The sequence below is a fragment of the Dryobates pubescens genome, chromosome 7 (genome assembly GCF_014839835.1).
Source record: "Dryobates pubescens isolate bDryPub1 chromosome 7, bDryPub1.pri, whole genome shotgun sequence".
NCBI classification, from domain to species: domain Eukaryota; kingdom Metazoa; phylum Chordata; class Aves; order Piciformes; family Picidae; genus Dryobates; species Dryobates pubescens.
In genome coordinates, this window is record NC_071618.1 from 26,333,451 (window position 1) to 26,351,284 (window position 17,834).

Below are 17,834 nucleotides of genomic sequence, written 5' to 3' on the forward strand. Positions count from 1 at the left end.
CATTAAGAAATTGAGAGTAGTTGAACTGCGGCATATGTGATAAGAAGTATATCACTGAGAAACTTCAAAGTAAAACACACAGTGTCTCTTAGGATAAAGCAGTGTCAAGGAAATGTACTAATTATCCTGTTTTCTGACATAATTTTTGGTTTAAAATTTTGTTGTAAAATTTGTTTCCATTTCAAGGGTATTATTCAACTGGAGAAAGAATTGGCAAATCTAGGGGGATCATGTGCAGCAGCCTTGATGAAGAAAGATCTAGCACTTCCTATTGGTAAGTCCTATTCAGAGAACACAATTTCATTGTTTCACATTTCTGAATTAGTACTACCTGTAAGTCTTAATGTTGCTTTTAGTTAGTTCATCATACAAAATTGACTCTTAAAACTGAATTAAATTAGTGAAGTGGTGGTGTTTTCTGCGTGCATCATTCCCTGCATGTGTATATGGAGAGAAGGGAAATTTGGTCATTTAAGTCTGAGCCACCTCAACCCATCCACAGGTAGTGTAGCAGTGTACAACCTATGTCCTATAGTTTCCTCGTGGTATCACAGTATCACAAAGGTTGGAAGAGACCCCAAGGATCATCAAGTCCAACCTGTCAACACAGACCTCATGACTAGACCATGGCACCAAGTGCCACGTCCAATCCCCTCTTAAACACCTCCAGGGATGGTGACTCCACCACTTTCCTGGGCAGCCCATGAAGCAAATAAAAGTCTACAGTAACCCAAATTCAATTGAAAATCTGAGGAAAATGAGTTTATGAAAATTAATGTATATAGAGATTGGATAAAAACTCCTAATGATGCAACCATATTCTGTGTAATAACATTTCTCCTAATTAAAATCAGTGTATAGGAAAAACAGACTCAATCTATAATAGGATATCTTTTCGATCCTTTTAATTTAGGAGCACAAACAAGATCTCAAATACACTTAATGAGACTGGAATTCTATATTAATGAGCCTGAAGGCATTGATCAGTGTGCAGTTATAACCACAAAACCTGATTTGTGTTTAACTCAGTATTTTGCTTGTGTATTTGAATGTGTAAATTTCTTTGTCATGAATAGCCATCTCAATTGCACTGGTAGATCTGTATTTCTCTCTCAAAAGTACAGTCAATTCTGTAGTTTAATTCCATAGTTTTCCAGGTGAACATAAGGAAAAACCTTTTCACTGTGAGTGCAACACTGGAAGAGTTGCCCAAGAGCAGTTGAGGTGTCTCCTTCACCCAAAACCCACCTGAATGCTTTCCTTTGTGACCTACTGAAGATGATCCTGCTCTGGCAGGGTGTTGGACTGAATGATCTTTCAAGGTCCCTTCCAACCCCTAACATTCTGTGAAATAGTGCCCTCTTCTCTTAACCTCCAAACAGGCACATTAACTCCCTAATTTTGTTGACTTTGCTAGCATTCATTTATCCTGATGTTCTCCTACGCAAAAGAAGAAAGCTGAAATGTAAACATTTCTGACTTTATTTCTGCGGTTTTCTAATACTTTGTACTTCTTTTTAGAGAGATACTTTGGTTTGTTCTAATTTTGAGTGCCCAAAACGTGGAGAGAAAGTAGGTGGTACGTAGATTGGCTTTACATGCTTTCAGATAGGAGCAACGTGCAGTTCAGTTACCGGTGCAGTCTCAGGCACCTATAAAAGCAGCTGTGCTTCATCTGCAAGAGAGAAGAGATAGGTGTGTTGCCTGTGAAGAGTTTCTTGATTACTGACATAATTACAATTGTTTCATTAGTCCAGGAATTGTAAGGAATTCAGCCAAGTCTCTTACTGTTGCTGATATGACAGTGATAATGACATGCTCGTGTGGTGTTTCTCTTCAAGTCCACTGTATACTGTGAATAAACAAAACTGATGACTTACCAGCAGCAGTAGTAGTAGTGTCTGCAAATGGAAAACACTGTGCAACCTTTTTAAGACTGTTTTCAGTTTTATATTATTTTCCTTTAAGTGTTTTGTTTAGTGTCTCAGGAAAGCACTGTGACAGTTAAATGTCTCAGTATCAGCTCTTCCTTCCATCTAGGTTTGCTCCTACCCTTTGCTTCAAGAAATATACTGTCTTTAAAAATACTGTATTACTACCATTCTCGTTAGCAGAGAAGTATGATTTGTAGACTGGAATGTCCTTTAAGAACCTATATAACCATAGAAAAGACTGTCTTGTAATGCATACACACAGGAGAACCCTTTTATTAGATTTTTCATAGTTTTTAAAACAATTTTTACTGATGTTATGTGTGTGATTGCATACAGGATAAAGTAAGTAATCTAAGAAAAAGCATCAGCTCACTAAATCATTATCAGCTTAATTTACAATGCCTAAACCTTGGCATTTGGAAGTTAGGTGTCTATATCCAAGCTAGCAGCTCTAACCTTATTTTAAAAGTAATTTAGATGTCTTCAGGGGATAGTTCAAATGTCTCAATTTTCATGAAGACAATAAACTTCATGAACAGTCTGTTAAAGAAAATAGGATGATTGAACTGACTTCAGTTATCAGTTGTTACTGGCATCTTTGCAGGACTCTTCCATCTTCAGCTTTATCTGTATGATTTAGCTTGCTGTATTGACTTTGAGGAAGTTGTCCTTCACAACCTTGCTCTACTACCTTGCTTTCTAGTAGTTGGTGTGTGCATATATATACACGTTCCATATGACTTCATATAGAATTCTGTATGCAAGTAGCCAAGTACTTATGCAAGTATTTATCTAAAATTACTAGGAAAAAAAAGGTCTTTTGAAAGAATGTCAAGGAAGTTTAGCTTTTTCTCCTTCCAAGGGAGATGGTCCAGACAGTGATGCTTTCATCTATTTGGGAAACTTATTTGAGTTACCATGTTCAAAATGTCACACTTTCTCCTGTAGGAGAAGGCTATGTTTAGTGTCTGAAAAGAATGTAAAACTCTTGTAACTGAAGGAAGAAATTTGTCCAAATTCAGTTGGATGTGTTAAAATACTGTTTTGTTATCTTAACCTACTGTGTGCCTTAATTATACGCATGCCAGCAGAAAATAACCAATTGAGATGTGACAACTATGTTTTCAAAAAGAGTATATAACCTTGCTGTATAACATAATAAATGTCTTAGCCTGCCAACATCATGGCCTGGAAGCTGTGTTCAGGGTAATCAAACACCTAACACACATACTACCACAAATGCAGACCCTGACAACAGCGATATACTACAACATTCTCCTTTCCAATTCTCCAAGACTTAAATTTAAGGTACTTCTTCCCAAGAGAGAGATGGTTTGTGACAAAGATCTAACTTAAACAGCATTGTGGAATTGATTGACATATTTAACATAATTATTTGTTTCACACGTGGTGGAAATGATATCTGCGAGCTGTGTGTTTGTGTCCTTTTCCCCCTGAATTTTAAAATTACCTTAGGACTTCATTCTTCTCATTTCTCTTTCTTCTGACTAGTAGAATTGCTTGACATGTTTTTGAGAGAGTGAAATATGGTAACCTTACTGGTTTACTTCTCTTAAAAGACTGTGTTTGGCAGTTCTGGTCACTCTGGAATCACACTGAGTAGTATTTCTGAGAAAGAAATATTGTATAGTAGATTGTATTTGAGTTCTACATTTTAGGAGAAATTGCAACTTACACAACTCTGCAGAGTGAGAGGTTTTCAAATACTGTTACTAGGGTAAGCTCTTAGAGGGACCACCTGGTGTGTGCTCACAGATACTGCTTCCCAAACCCAGTTTTGTCCTCCCAAAATCTTTTTCTGACAGTATCTAGTCCAAAGATTTGTTATACATATGGTCTTGAAGATAAGAACATAAGCAGCCAAGTTTTGTTTCATGTGACATGTATTGCTTATTTGCTTGTGCACTACACAGTACTGCATGCTTACTGTGTTACTTGAAAATACTGTTTTTTCAACTGCTGGTTAAACAATATAGCACATCATCATACACACTTAAATTTCGCTGTGTAGAAGGCTTCACTAAAGAGACTTGAATTTCAGATCCTAAAATATGTAGATAAATGCCAGTATTATTGTTATGAAAAGTACATATTTGTGTTTTTACAGCTGGTAATGAATTTGAAGAAGACCTTGAGATACTTGAAGAGGCTGCCTTACAGGTATACTGTGGCTTTTCCTCCGTTGCAAAATAGTTAAACATAACATTTTGACTGTTGCAGGAAGAAAATCACTTGTAAAGTTTTTATAATAGAGTCCAGCTTGTTATAAAGCAGTTTAAGAAAGTCTTACAGAAGTTTCATATGTACATAAAATCTTTTTAGTAATGAATCAACTTAGGGAAAAATACATGCAATATCACATAAAAAGTTAAATGACAAAGTATATTTCAAAATACCTAAGTGTTTAGCTTATGTTGCACTACTGAGCAAATTTTAAATGCTAGCAAAATTAATCCTTAACATGTCTTTGTAATTGCAGAAATAAAATTACTTTTGCAGTTGAGTCATAACATTTATCAAGTCCCAAATAATAGGATTGTTGTTGTTTTGGTTTGATGATGGTATTTTCTTGTGATGGTAGCTAGTGGTGATCAGTGACTACGTATTTACAGTCCCTACCTGATCATGAAAAATGAAAATAATTGTCACATACTCTTTCCTATTCATCTTCAGGGCAACTGTTTTGAAATTCAGTTGATACAATGCTTGCTGGAAAAACATATCAGAGCTACAGTATGACACTAGTGCATATGCCTTAGATGACAGAGTAGTCTAGGAGGAATCAGATGTTCCTGTTCTGTTCTTGGACCCCCCATATTCCAATTGAAAATATGAGCTAAGAGCATGCATGCAAGTGACAGATTCGTTTTCACTTTTACTTGTGTCCAGTATTTTACACATCTTTCCACCTTCCTTGGCAAGAAGGGATTGCTTTTACTTTGCCTCACTCAGTAATATCTTTCTTTGAGGTCTGCCTTTTCTGTAAATTCTCTCTCTAGCCTTTTTTTTTTCCTTCTTTTTTTTTGAATGTGCACATTGGTCACATCTTCAGAATGGCTTTCTTCATATTTTTCTTACTTACAATTAAACAGTTTGGGATACTCTTAATATAAAAGTTCATGGAACCTTGTTCTTTTCTCCAGAAATTGTCTTCAGCTGAAGTTCATTTAATCCCTTTTGACATAAATTATTGTTTTATAGACTGAGTTGGTCCTCAGTACCTTAAATGTCTGGACTAATTGTGTCATATGAGAAAGTGTCTACATGTAAAATACTGAAAGGCTGTTTTGTCTCCATTCTTCAACTTCACAAAGGTGTGCAAATCTCACTCTGGCATTCTTGGGAAAGGCTTGGCACTATCCCACTCACCAACCATTTTGGAAGCTCTTGAAGGAAATCTTCCACTGCAGGTGCAAAGTAATGAGCAATCATTTCTGGAAGATTTCATTGCTTGTGTACCAGGATCAAGTGGTGGACGACTTGCAAGGTAAAAATTGAGTGCTTGCATGAACAAACCCATTATTTGATAGACATTGTGTTTAAGTTTTGCAGTAATAGAAAATGTTTAGAGTTACCTGCTAAATTTTAAAACCTGTGCACTGTTGCTTGTCTGTACAACTGGCTATAGAACTTCAACAGTTTTATCAAATATAAGTTAAATAAAACTATTTGGGCCATATCCTTTCTATTAATATATTTAAATAAAAGCATTTATGTGTTCAGAGCTTCTGCATCCATCCTTTGCTGGAAGTCTGTTTTGTGTACGGAATAAGAATTTATCTTTTGTGGGGCTATAGAGGATTTTAATGTTAGCTGTTTTTCTTTGTGGTAGGTGGCTTCAGCCAGATTCATATGCTGATCCTCAAAAAACATCATTGATTTTGAATAAGGATGACATTCGATGCGGTTGGCCGACTGTCATTACAGTACAAACAAAAGACCAGTATGGGGATGTTGTTCATGTTCCTAATATGAAGGTAATTATTGCAGTCCTGGTTGTTCTTACACTTCATCATGCCATCTTTCAGTATTCACGGTAGATATTCTACTCAAATCTATTCTTTCTATAGGATGCAATAATTGAGTTATCTGGTAGTGAGCTTTAAACTCAGGAATGCACAGTGAATCTATAACAGAAGCACATCAATCAGCTTAGACACAAGCACAGAGTGAGTGAAATTTATATATGTGGTTACTGACTTAACGCTTGTGACTGAGGAAGAAAAATTTATGTAGTGATTTTATCAGGAACAGGATATGTCAAAATATCAAAATTATTGCTGGATTTCTTATTTTTTGTTTCGCCTCACAAATATATTAACATGTCAGAAATAGATTTATTCAGTGTGCAGTGCAAAAATTAAGTCAGATTTTGATTAAATACTGTGTGAAATGTGCAGTATTTACACATACTTCAATGCAGATACAGGATGAGTAATACATAAACTTATTTTCCAGGTTCTTCCTGAAAAGCCTTTGTACAGCTGTTACCTGTGCTAATAATGGTCTGTGATACCACTGATTAAAAAAAGCAGTCGGCTGATGTATGCATTAAAGAGCATAGTGTAAAAGTGCAGTGCTGATGTAGTAGAGTGGCACAAGTAGCCAAGATCCTGTCTGGCCACTGCTGATCCAGATCTAGCCGGCTCTGATGATTCACTCTGAAACATGTGCTCATTTGGAAAGCTCTCGTCCTACTTAGTGGCATTTTCTGTTGTGGGAAAACTTGGCTAGCAGACCATGTGTTGCTTTCCCAGGGAGTACTTTGGCACTATCAGAACTGTCACTGGACCTTACTGTCAGTTGGATGCTTCTCTCCAGTACATTTACATTTTTAAGGGATACTATTCTTGGCTTTGCAAATTGTTACTTGCAGACACGTAACAGCTGGATTTATAGAGGGTGCTCTAAGCACTGCAGCACCGCACAGTATCAGATCTTAAAGAATGCATGTGTGTGTTTCCTCCCGAAATAACTTTCTGTATTTCATGTCTCATTGCAGGTAGAAGTCAAAGCTATTCCTGTTTCTCAGAAAAAAACATCTTTGCAGCAAGAACAAGCTAAAAAGGTGCAAAGAATACCAGGGAGTCCTGCAACAGCTGCTTCCCCTAGCAGTGATATGACCTTTGGAGGACTTCCTTCACCAAAGCTTGATTCTTCCTATGAGCCAATGATAGTAAAAGAGGCTCGGTATATTGCTATTACAATGATGAAGGTAAATTACTGTCATCTTCGCATTATTGCCTGCATCAGGAACAGAGTGGCCAGCAGGAACAGGGAGATCATTCTGCCCCTGTACACTGCACTGGTTAGGCCACACCTCGAGTACTGTGTCCAGTTCTGGGCCCTTCAGTTTTGGAAGGATGTTGACTTGCTGGAGCGTGTCCAGAGAAGGGCAACAAGGTTGGTGAGGGGCTTGGAACACAAGCCCCCTGAGGAGAGGCTGAGGGAGCTGGGGTTGCTTAGCCTGGAGAGGAGGAGACTCAGGGGTGACCTTCTTGCTGTCTACAACTACCTGAAGGGAGATTGTAGCTAGGTGGGGGTTGGTCTCTTCTCCCAGACAACCAGTACCAGAACAAGAGGACACAGTCTCAGGCTGTGCCAGGGGAGGTTTAGGCTGGAGGTTAGGAGGAAGTTCTACATAGAGAGAGTGATTGTCCATTGGAATGGGCTGCCCGAGGAGGTGGTGGAGTGACCATCACTGGAGGTGTTCAGGAGGAGACTTGATAGGGTGCTTGGTTGCATGGTTTAGTTGGTTGGGTGGTGTTGGATGATAGGTTGGACGCAATGATCTTGAAGGTCTCTTCCAACCTGGTCTGGTCTGGTCTATTCTATTCTATAACTATAACATTCAGCAGAAAACTAGGTTCATCAAAAGGGCAAATTGCCTGAACTCTAAAGCAGCTATATATACTGGATTAGCATTTAAAAGGAAAAGCTGGCTTTGATTTTGATTATGCTGATTATGCCAATGTATCCACATAGAGTTTGGAGTGTCATAGTGAAGCTGCGTTAAAATCTAGAAGTGGTGAATAAAATAAAACCAAACCTCATAGCTCAGTATAGTAAAGATTGTGCAACTAATTTATGTACCTATGGGTAAGTGTTAAACGGTAGCTGTTGAAATTGGTTATTATCAAATGGATCAGCTCAGAGACTGCCAGGAATGGTTGCTAGAGGTGAAAAGTGGGCAGTAAGTATTGATTTGAGCATCTTTTTGCATTTACAATAAACATATATTTATTTAACATAATGGCACAGTTGAGAGATGGGTATAACTAGTGATTGGACAAGTTAAGATATGATTATTCAAGAGTTAGAGAAGGATAGTACTTTGTTTAATTTGTATGGATTTAGGGACGGGCAAAATCAGCAAACTACCATCTTCTGGAAGGTACAGGGTTTACAGGGTTGTTTTCTGCAGACGATAGTTCTGCAAGAGCTATGCATAAGTAGTACAACTGGATACTAAATAATGTCTTACTGGATCAATGAAAGAACTATGAAAACAATGATGTGTACAACAAGTGGTTTAAAAACTTAAGTCATATGTCTAAAAAGGGATTTGCAACTAGGGAATGTATATCCAGGAAATGAATGTGTGGCTTGCTTACTGGGATTGTTAATTGGGGTATTGCAAAGATTGCTTCTTGATGATAGTTTGCGATTTTACCAGTGACTTGAGTAGGGGGATTACTTTATTTATTTGAAGTTGGAACCCAGGTGGGATTTCTCATAACCATTGCCCAAAAGTACCTACTGCTTCTTCTGTAGTAATAAGTGTCAAATCTGCTTGCAAAACTGATGTGGTGGCACATCTTGCAAGGCATTAGGTACTCTGGAGTAAATGATGGCAGAGCAGTTCAGGATGTCCAGGAATTAATTTCTGTATTTGAGGGTACCTTTGAGTAGAGAATGCTTGATGTTAGCAAGTTGGCATGTAAATATTCTTTTAAATCAGGCTAAGATTAAATGAAAATGCAGGTAGTAATTGAAAGTCACCTTGGTAGATTACAACAGTACAAATCTTTCTCACAGTAAATGTAAAAAAGACACAAACACACCAAGGTAAAATACAGAAATTGTCTCTTCTTGTGGAAGCATACTTGACTTTTAACACCTTTCTGGGGAATCTTCCAGAGCTGCTCAGATTAAGTCTTTTGTATCCAAAGCTTTAAGTTTTATTTTATTTGAGCAGTTCAAGACTACTGTTACATACACAAAATCATAGAATTGTCTCAGTTGCAAGAGACCCCCAGCCTAACCTAACAGCACCATGGCCCATTAAATCACATCCAGAAGTGCCATACCTTCCCTGGAACAATTTGAGGCCACTTCCTTTTGTTCTGTCACTTGATTTTAGGGAAAAGAGACTCATCTTCACTTCACTACAGTCTCCTTCCAGGTAGTTGTAGAAAGCAATGAAATCTCCCCTCAGCCTCCTCTTCTCCAGTTCCCTCAGCCTCTGCTCAAAGGACAAATTCCACTGGCCCTGAACCTGGAGCTTTGTTACCCTTCTCTGGACAAGCTTCAGCAACTCAATGTCCTTGTAGTGAGGGGCCCAAAACTGAACACCAGGTTTGATGTGCAGTCTCATCAGTGCCAAATGCAGAGGCATGATCACTTCCCTACTCCTGCTCGCCACACTATTCCTGATAAAGTCCAGGATGCTGTTGACCACCTTGGCCACCTGAGCACATTGTTGGCTCTTGTTCCTCCATGTGTCAGCCAGCACTCCCAGGTCCTTTCCGGATGAGTGGCTTTGCAGCCACTCTGCTCCAAGCCTATAGAGTTGGATGGGGTTGTTGCGACCCTAGTGTAGAACCTGGCACTTGGCCTAGTTAAGCTTCATACAATTAACCTCAGCCCATTGATCCAGCCCAGCCTTTTCAATGCAGTCATTTCACAAGAAACTGTGTAAGCAGACAAGTTGTTTGTTGGTTTTGTTTTGGTGGGGTTTTTTTCATAGTGGGAATCAATAAAAATATCACCTCAGTACAGAGTGAATTTTATTTTGTTTTGAGTAGAAAGAGGATCCAAAATTCCGTTGATTGATTACTGGGCTGGTTTGCAGGTTGTGACCTGCGACATACTTGCTTCCTTATCTTCACGTGTACAAGTGAGATTAGAGGAGAACTAGAAATTTGACAGTAAATAAAGGTTTTTGTTATCAATAGTTGTCTCTGTTATCTCAATAATAGCTATTTAAAGAGAAAGTAAAGATACCTTTTCCATGTATGTATATATATGCCTGCATTTTCTTTCTGGTGTCTTGATCAATGTCTCTGAGTGTAAAGGTAGATTAGTGTGTTATTTCAGAGAATACTCTGCATTCATTTTTATTTATAGGTGATAACTGTTGATTTTATGTTCATTGAGTTTAATCTGTTTATAGGCGTATGAAAATTATTCTTTCGAAGAACTGCGCTTTGCTTCACCAACACCAAAGAGGTAAACATTACAGAACTACACTTCAACAGCAACGTAAATTAACATGTCCAGCCACCTCTGTTTATGCCCAGTCTTACAAGCTTAATTGACAGATAATCTTATCTAAGGGTAGAAACACTCTAAAAATCATGTTAGCTTATTTTTTATTAAATTTAGAGATTTTTGCTTAAAATACTTGTTTTAATGTGGATTCCTTAATTGTATTACCTAATCTTGACTGTGTTATTCAAATGTTTATTATAAATGAATGTGGCATAGAGGGTTATAACTTCATAGCAAATGATACGGAGTTAGTACAATGGATGGAGAAAGATGGTATTTAGATGATCTGATAGGAAATAAAGAATAATTTCCAAATTAATTATTACAGATTATTTCCAAGAAGACAATTGCTTAATCATTTAATTTGGTTTTTTTATGCCTAGACCTAGTGAAAACATGTTGATCAGAGTCAATAATGATGGTACATACTGTGCGAACTGGACTCCTGGAGCTGTTGGTCTCTATACCATTCATGTTACTATAGATGGCATTGAAATAGGTACGTAATTTTCACTATACTTAAGCATAAATCTAAGTTATTTACTTTGTATACTGATAAATGTTTGTCTTGATGTTCATAAGATTTACTATTAGATTTCATAGCAAAGCTTAGGACCCAAGTTTTGGTTCAAAATCCTCCTAGTTCTCAAAAGAATTAAAAGATCATAGCTATTCTTTCATGGAAATATGGACATACATGGCACGTCAGGTATTTATAATTATGGTGGTTAGACTACCAGATTAATGTAAAATACTCTGGCAGTCTAACCACCATAATTATAACTTAACTATGGTATTTTTTTATTCAATGTAGCTTCTGTTCTGGTTTAATCAGAATACTTTTATATCACCTCTTAAGCTTTGATGTACTCTGGATTGACCCATAAGTATCAACTTTTAACTGCTTAAAGTACCAATAGCGCTTAATTTTTTCTGTTTCAAACTCTGTTCTTGATACTTGTAGATTCCTTCTTTTACTTTCACACTTCTTTAAAAGAATGTTAGTTAAACCAACTAGTTTTATTACTGGGTCTGGCTACTTCTTGCCAAGTTGTTGCTTTTCAAAGGGTTACTCTGTAAAATTATCAACAAAAATCAAAGCATTTGACATTAACAGCAATTGCTAAGGCAGTTTCTTTTAAGATTAGTAGTCAAGGTTGTAGCCATCTATTAAGTTTGAACTGTTTCTTTACAATGTGTATTTCTTCACAATCTGTGTTGAGCTGTTTTCCAGTACTTCTGGTTATATAACAGTGTTGGTAATCAAACATGTTGCCTTTTTAATTATAGGCCTTTTCCAGCTGTGTAAGTTGGCTTTTTAAGATCTTAGCTGTTTCTAACCTTTTGCAGTTAGCATCTGCAGCACTGCAATATGTATAAGATAGTGTCAGGAGCTTTCACTTGCACCCCTCAAACATTAAACTATTCTGTGTTTACCATTCCTTGAAACACAGCTCTAGAGACACTACTAGGGTACAAAAATACTGAATAGTGCTATATGCACAAGATTTGACAGATATCCAATAACAAGGTGAAATGATGTATCTCTAAATTTCTACATGTAAAGATGCATGAGGAAGTGTTACTTTGCACCATAAAGCAACTGCAAGTGTTGTTTATGGTAGATAAATGGTTATTTTGCCTCATCTAAACTGTAGCACACACAAACTATTACTGTTTTTAATGGTATGATCCCCTTTATTTATTTTTTTTAATCTTAGTCTTTGTTTTGCTTATAGATGCTGGACTAGAAGTGAAAGTAAAAGATCCTCCAAAAGGCATGATACCTCCTGGAACTCAGCTTATTAAACCAAAAGCAGAGCCTCAGCCAAACAAGGTTTGGAAACATTACGAAACAAATGCCAAAAAAAACCAAAACCAAACCCACAAACACCAGACAGTTGCATTTAGGATTTTATTGTTATACTGTTATATATATTGTTATATATTGTTGTACTTTATTATGTTATAGTGGTGCACAACTTAAAGATCTTTGTAAATCACTTTAATTTTGCTGAATGGGATGAAATTAATATGCCAGATAATATCAAAGATACTCATTCCATTTTTGTTCTGTCTCTCCATTAATATGGATTAATACTACAGCATGTCCTGATTTGGTTGTTTACCAACTTCAAATAATTTATAGACTGTAACTTCTGTTGTACAGTGCCCTGGTCTATAAATGCATCCACTGTCTGCTTCTGCCACTAACAAGATCCTTTTGCTGCACCCATACCTAAAAAATAATAAATTTAGTGTTAGTTTCCCCACAGTTCTTTTATCCACCACTGCATTTATTTCTTTTAAATAATTTTAGGCTTTCTCCCTTCTCTTGTAAGGAAGACTTCCTGGTTAATTCATTGTCCTAATTAAAACTCCCAATTCCTACTGAGTGAGATTCATCTCACAGAACTCCATTCAGCTTGGTTGTCATATGTGGTGTTTGCTGTCACTAACTTGAGAGAGGCATCTGGTCTAAGATGAGAAAAATTGATGGATGAAAATGCTGTATTACTTTTTCATTACTATGGTGAGAATTGAGGTGACTGGTCTGTATATACTAGCTACTTTTTGTCAAGTAACAGTTTATATCACAGTTAAAAGTACTTGACAGGAGCTAAACCTCTGTTCTGAGACATTACCTAGCATTTAGTCATTTCCTGGTGGTGTTCTGCTTGTGTGTCTTTTTTCAACTCATCTCTTTGAAAGAGGAGACATCTTTCTGTCTGGTATATAGTGTCTGTACACATTTCATGGTAAATAATTTATCACTCTTTATTCTGTGTCTTAACAAATCACATAACAAACTAGGTTAGTCAAGTTCTTGGTGTGATCAGCAGTATTGTAAATAATACAGAAAGGAAAATATTGCAGTATGCTCTATGCTTCTGAAGCCAAGAATGCAGATTAGATTTATTTCATCCAGAGACAGTCCAGTGTACTCAACATTTCACTGAGAAACAGGGATTAGTTGAGCTCTAGGAGCTTCTTCAACTTCTTTGTCAGCCCAAAGTTTCAGATAGTTATAACGGAAGGGCACTAACAGTGCATTAATGGTGGTGAGCCGTTCTCAGAAACACCAAAATATTGTCACTGAGGCAGTGGAACATTTTGTGGTCAAACCTTACTTGAATAGCATGTTGAAAATAGGTGCTATATTATGATTTAATCTTGATTTCTTCATTCTCTATTACTCGAAGTCAGATGAGAATCTGATATTCCTGTTGCCTCCTCATATACCATGAAACTTAGATTAAGTCATTCACAGGAAATTCCATTCTACATCCTATTGAGGGAAACATTATCTTACAAGAGTAGTTGGAATCAACTAGAAAAAAGTAGTCCTAAGTTAGCTGAATGAAAGGGGCAAGGCTGGTACCAGCATGATTGGTTGCTAACATGTTTTTACTGTTCCTACTGTCTTCACACGAGGGCAGAAGCAGCATCATTTGCCCAGAAAAAAACCCCAACATAGCCACTCTTCTGGGCAGATTGCTTTGTCCTATACAGCACACCATTCTGTGCTATGAGGTGTACCTCTTTTCAGATTCACCAAAGAAGGCACAGGTACAAAGCTCTTGAGAACTGATGTGCACTGTAAGGGAGATGTATAGCTTTACTGCTAAGCCTTTTTAGTTTTGTCATTATTTTGGTCATAACCCAATTTCTGTATGCTCCATGAAAGAAGTGATTATGGGGGTGTTACAGGACAAACTTACTGAACCATTGTGCTGTAGAGAAATAATCCAAGCTATCTTAGAAGGAAGTCTCAGATTATTTGAGTGTTTTATGATGGTCAGAAATTAGCATAAGGGAACTTTTCATCTGTTTTTTTGTTGCAATGTCAGTCAGTGGATCCGATCCATAAACAGTTCATAGGTACAGCTTGAAGTTTGCTATTAACTACAAAGGGGGAAAATACTCTTTCCAGGCCTGTGCATATCCAAATCTTGAGCATGATTCAAGTTTTTGATCCAAATTGTAGCCAACTCATCATATGATTTTCTGAAGTGATATTTTAGGGAAATAATTCAGGGACTCCTAATTTGCAGGGCTTTGTTTACAGGCTTGTCTGTGTTGAGAATGCCATCAGCAGTGATTCAGCCTTACATTTTTACAAGGACTTTGGAAGTCTTAAATTTTGCCTGTTGAGAGAAATCTAAATCCTTGGAATAAAAACATTGTTAGTAAACAAAACTTTGCACATTTGGGATTAAGCTACATTTTAAATTCTTGACATACTTCCATGATTATTTCTTTTTAATTAACTTTCAAGTAGCATTTATTTTTAAATTGTTCAGGAAAAAATAATAATGAAAGGTACCAATTAACTGCATTATATTTTCTGAGGTTTATTCTTTTCATGTACTTCTGTGCTTTGTTTTCAGTTGAAGCATGGACTCAACCTTTCATTTTTTCAGTTTTCCATGTGGAGTTTGAAAATAACTTTCCAGGAAAGAAGTCTTATATCACATGCATGAATATATGCACTTCCTAGAAGCAGGCATCAAAAGGACATTTTATGTTTGTTCTCCATGGGACGTGTGCCTGATAGTGTGCTTGGTGAAAAATTGTTAGAGATGAATAACTGGGAGATTTGGGGGCATGCAGTAAATCACACTTAGTAACAAAGGAGCACTTCATGTGATATTCTTCATGTGAAAAAGAAAATTAGCTGTTTGAAGAATAAAGTAGTAGAAATATTTGTCTTTTTCTATTTTTAAATGGCTGTTTCAGCTCTTTAGCTAAGAAAATATCCAAATTTTGGCCAAAAAGCTGGCTAAAGAGAATGTTCCAGTAGTGCAAACAAGAACATATAATCCCAGGTTGACTTATTGGAAATACTAAATTCAAAAAGGCAAAAAACCACCCTGAAACTCTCAAGAATGAGTAAAAAGGAGGGGGGAGACATTGAAAGAATTGGAAGCTTGTGCTGAATGTTGTGACATAACAGATCTTTCCAAGACTGAGTCAGTGGAGTCTTAGGGTTGTTTTCTTTTTAACATTACAGTTTTACTGGTTGCAGTAAAAAAGTTTTACACAGCAGCCATGGGAAACTAGCAACAAACTGTAACTCTCAAGACTGCTATCTTGCTGCTAGCATTTCAGAATCTGTTAAATCTGTTTCTTTTTATTCTGAGAGCTCTGTTCTGATTTTTTTTTTTTCTTTTTTTCTTCCTTGCTGTTTTCCTTTGCTTCTCTTAGGTTCGCAAATTTGTGGCCAAGGACAGTGCAGGGCTTCGTATCCGTAGCCACCCTTCCCTTCAGAGTGAACAAATAGGCATAGTGAAAGTCAATGGATCCATCACTTTCATTGACGAGGTAATTAAGTCATTTATGTTGAAAATTGGGCTAAGTTGTAAAGTTACTTCATGCCAATAATGTTGAGGCTTTTTTTCATGTTTAGATGCTGACATACAGAACTTAAAAGACAAATGAGTATAAAGTGCAAAAATCTAAATATTTTAGTTTTCAAAGCTGTCATTTGCTTACTTGACATCCTGTGTAACAGACTCCGATGTGAAGAAGCAAAATTCCTAGAGATCATCTTACAATAATATCTCTAAGGATTTTCCTCTTCATGACTTGCTATTTTAACTCTGCACAAAAATTCAGGCGTACGTGTCATTTTCATTACTTCTCTCACGTACAGATCTGAAAGGTCAGTAGTCTGTTGGACTGCTATGTGTGTATTTTTCTTACAGTAAATCTTCATATAGAGGGAGCATTTTCGTTACATACTAAATTGTACCAGCAGTGGAAAAACGGAAAGAAGGGAACCTATGAAGCTTGTGAAGGCTTGACTTTCTTTCCTGTTTTCTCTCAAATCAGCTCTTATTACTGCATGATCTGATGTAAATTTGTTTTCACGCCTTGCCTTCTGAAAAGATATGCCTCATTGCTTTGAAATTCCCATTTTGTCAGTGTTCCTTTTTACCTTTTCTTCCGTTTTATCGGCACAGCAAAGACCATAACTTCTCGCTGCTGTTGTCTGCTTGTCTGAAGTCTGTTAATCCTCACTAGCTACAGACCAGTTACAGGAGGGCACGGCTCGTTTTTGTTGCTTGTTTCCCATAGATCCACAATGATGATGGTGTTTGGCTGAGGCTGAATGATGAGACAATAAAGAAGTACGTTCCTAACATGAATGGCTACACTGAAGCCTGGTGTCTCTCTTTTAACCAACATCTTGGCAAGAGCCTCCTGGTACCTGTTGATGTAAGTAAAAGGTGCCTTTGAAAAATATCAAGAAGTACACTCTATCCTCATTACAAAGCTTTCTTTAATTAAGGCTGCAAATTATTCCTGAGGTAAACAATAGTTTAATTACAAAATACTACCTTACATGTGTTTGTATTTTGGAGGGCTATTGTGTAATGAGGGTGGAGTGTAGAAAGGCTTTTATATGTTGAAGCCCCTTTTCCTAGAAGGAAAATGAAAGTCCAAGGACTTCTATCACAGTGTAAAAAAAGTGTAATCATATTAGGTTGTGACCTGCACCAGGTGTTTCTGATGCAAACTGTCATTGTCTGAAGTGGTCCACTGATGGTTTCAGAAGCAGCTTGCAGCCTGCAGTGAATCAGTGTAATTGAGGCCATTTAAAAAAACTTGAGGACATTCCATTGCTTTTTATTTTTTGTGAGTTTTACACTTGAATCCTGGCGTTAAGAATTTATTAACTAATCAAAAAATTCCAGAACATTAAGACATAGTGGGAAAAAAAATCTATAATAGCTGTAAGCATAATTTCTCTGGATAACCTTAATGGTCATCAACGTTCAAAAGTTACATCTTCTCTGAAAACACGATACAATTCTTGTAGAAGTTCATAAAGACAGAAAGATAAGAGCCAAACCAGTGTTTCTGGCTCATCTTTTTTTGTATGTGTTTGCATTCCCCAGAGTGGGCACTGCTTAGGTTTTTTTCAGGGCAGAATGAGAACCAGATCTAATGCAAATACTGCTATTTGGATTTGATTTGTCGTCTTGTATGAATGAACTGCTGCTCCAGCTGAAGGCAGTTAACAAACATTTGGACAAATGTAACAGCCAGTAATGTCATGCTGTTCATGTTTTCCGATCATAATAGAACAGAGATATTCCCAGTTCCAGTGAAATGAGGCTATTTGCTAGTAGCCAAATATAGCAGTTTATAAATCCCCTGTGGATGCAGCCTGTGTTCTGACACTGTTATATGATATGACTAGACCATCTTCCTATTCACCTTCTTGTCTATAAATTATTTATGGAAATAATTCTAATTGGAAATTTTTTCAATTAAGTCTTTAATTTGGGAATTACTTCATACTGCATTTGGGAGGCAAGTTATTTCTGTACTCTGCCATTAGTCACTCAAACACTGTGACAACAGCCACAGTTTGCT

General features: G+C 36.9%; 1 protein-coding gene across 1 annotated transcript in view; it reads left to right on the forward strand.

The window, feature by feature from the left end:
• MYCBP2 (MYC binding protein 2) overlaps nucleotides 1–17,834 on the forward strand; it is a 190,005-nt gene that overhangs the window by 106,217 nt on the left and 65,954 nt on the right. The window contains exons 43-52 of the mRNA XM_054163003.1: nucleotides 187–274; nucleotides 4,063–4,115; nucleotides 5,270–5,442; nucleotides 5,788–5,932; nucleotides 6,958–7,170; nucleotides 10,351–10,406; nucleotides 10,832–10,947; nucleotides 12,188–12,285; nucleotides 15,657–15,773; nucleotides 16,530–16,670. Coding sequence (XP_054018978.1) covers nucleotides 187–274; nucleotides 4,063–4,115; nucleotides 5,270–5,442; nucleotides 5,788–5,932; nucleotides 6,958–7,170; nucleotides 10,351–10,406; nucleotides 10,832–10,947; nucleotides 12,188–12,285; nucleotides 15,657–15,773; nucleotides 16,530–16,670 — 1,200 coding nt within the window. The remainder of the gene's footprint in view (nucleotides 1–186; nucleotides 275–4,062; nucleotides 4,116–5,269; nucleotides 5,443–5,787; nucleotides 5,933–6,957; nucleotides 7,171–10,350; nucleotides 10,407–10,831; nucleotides 10,948–12,187; nucleotides 12,286–15,656; nucleotides 15,774–16,529; nucleotides 16,671–17,834) is intronic.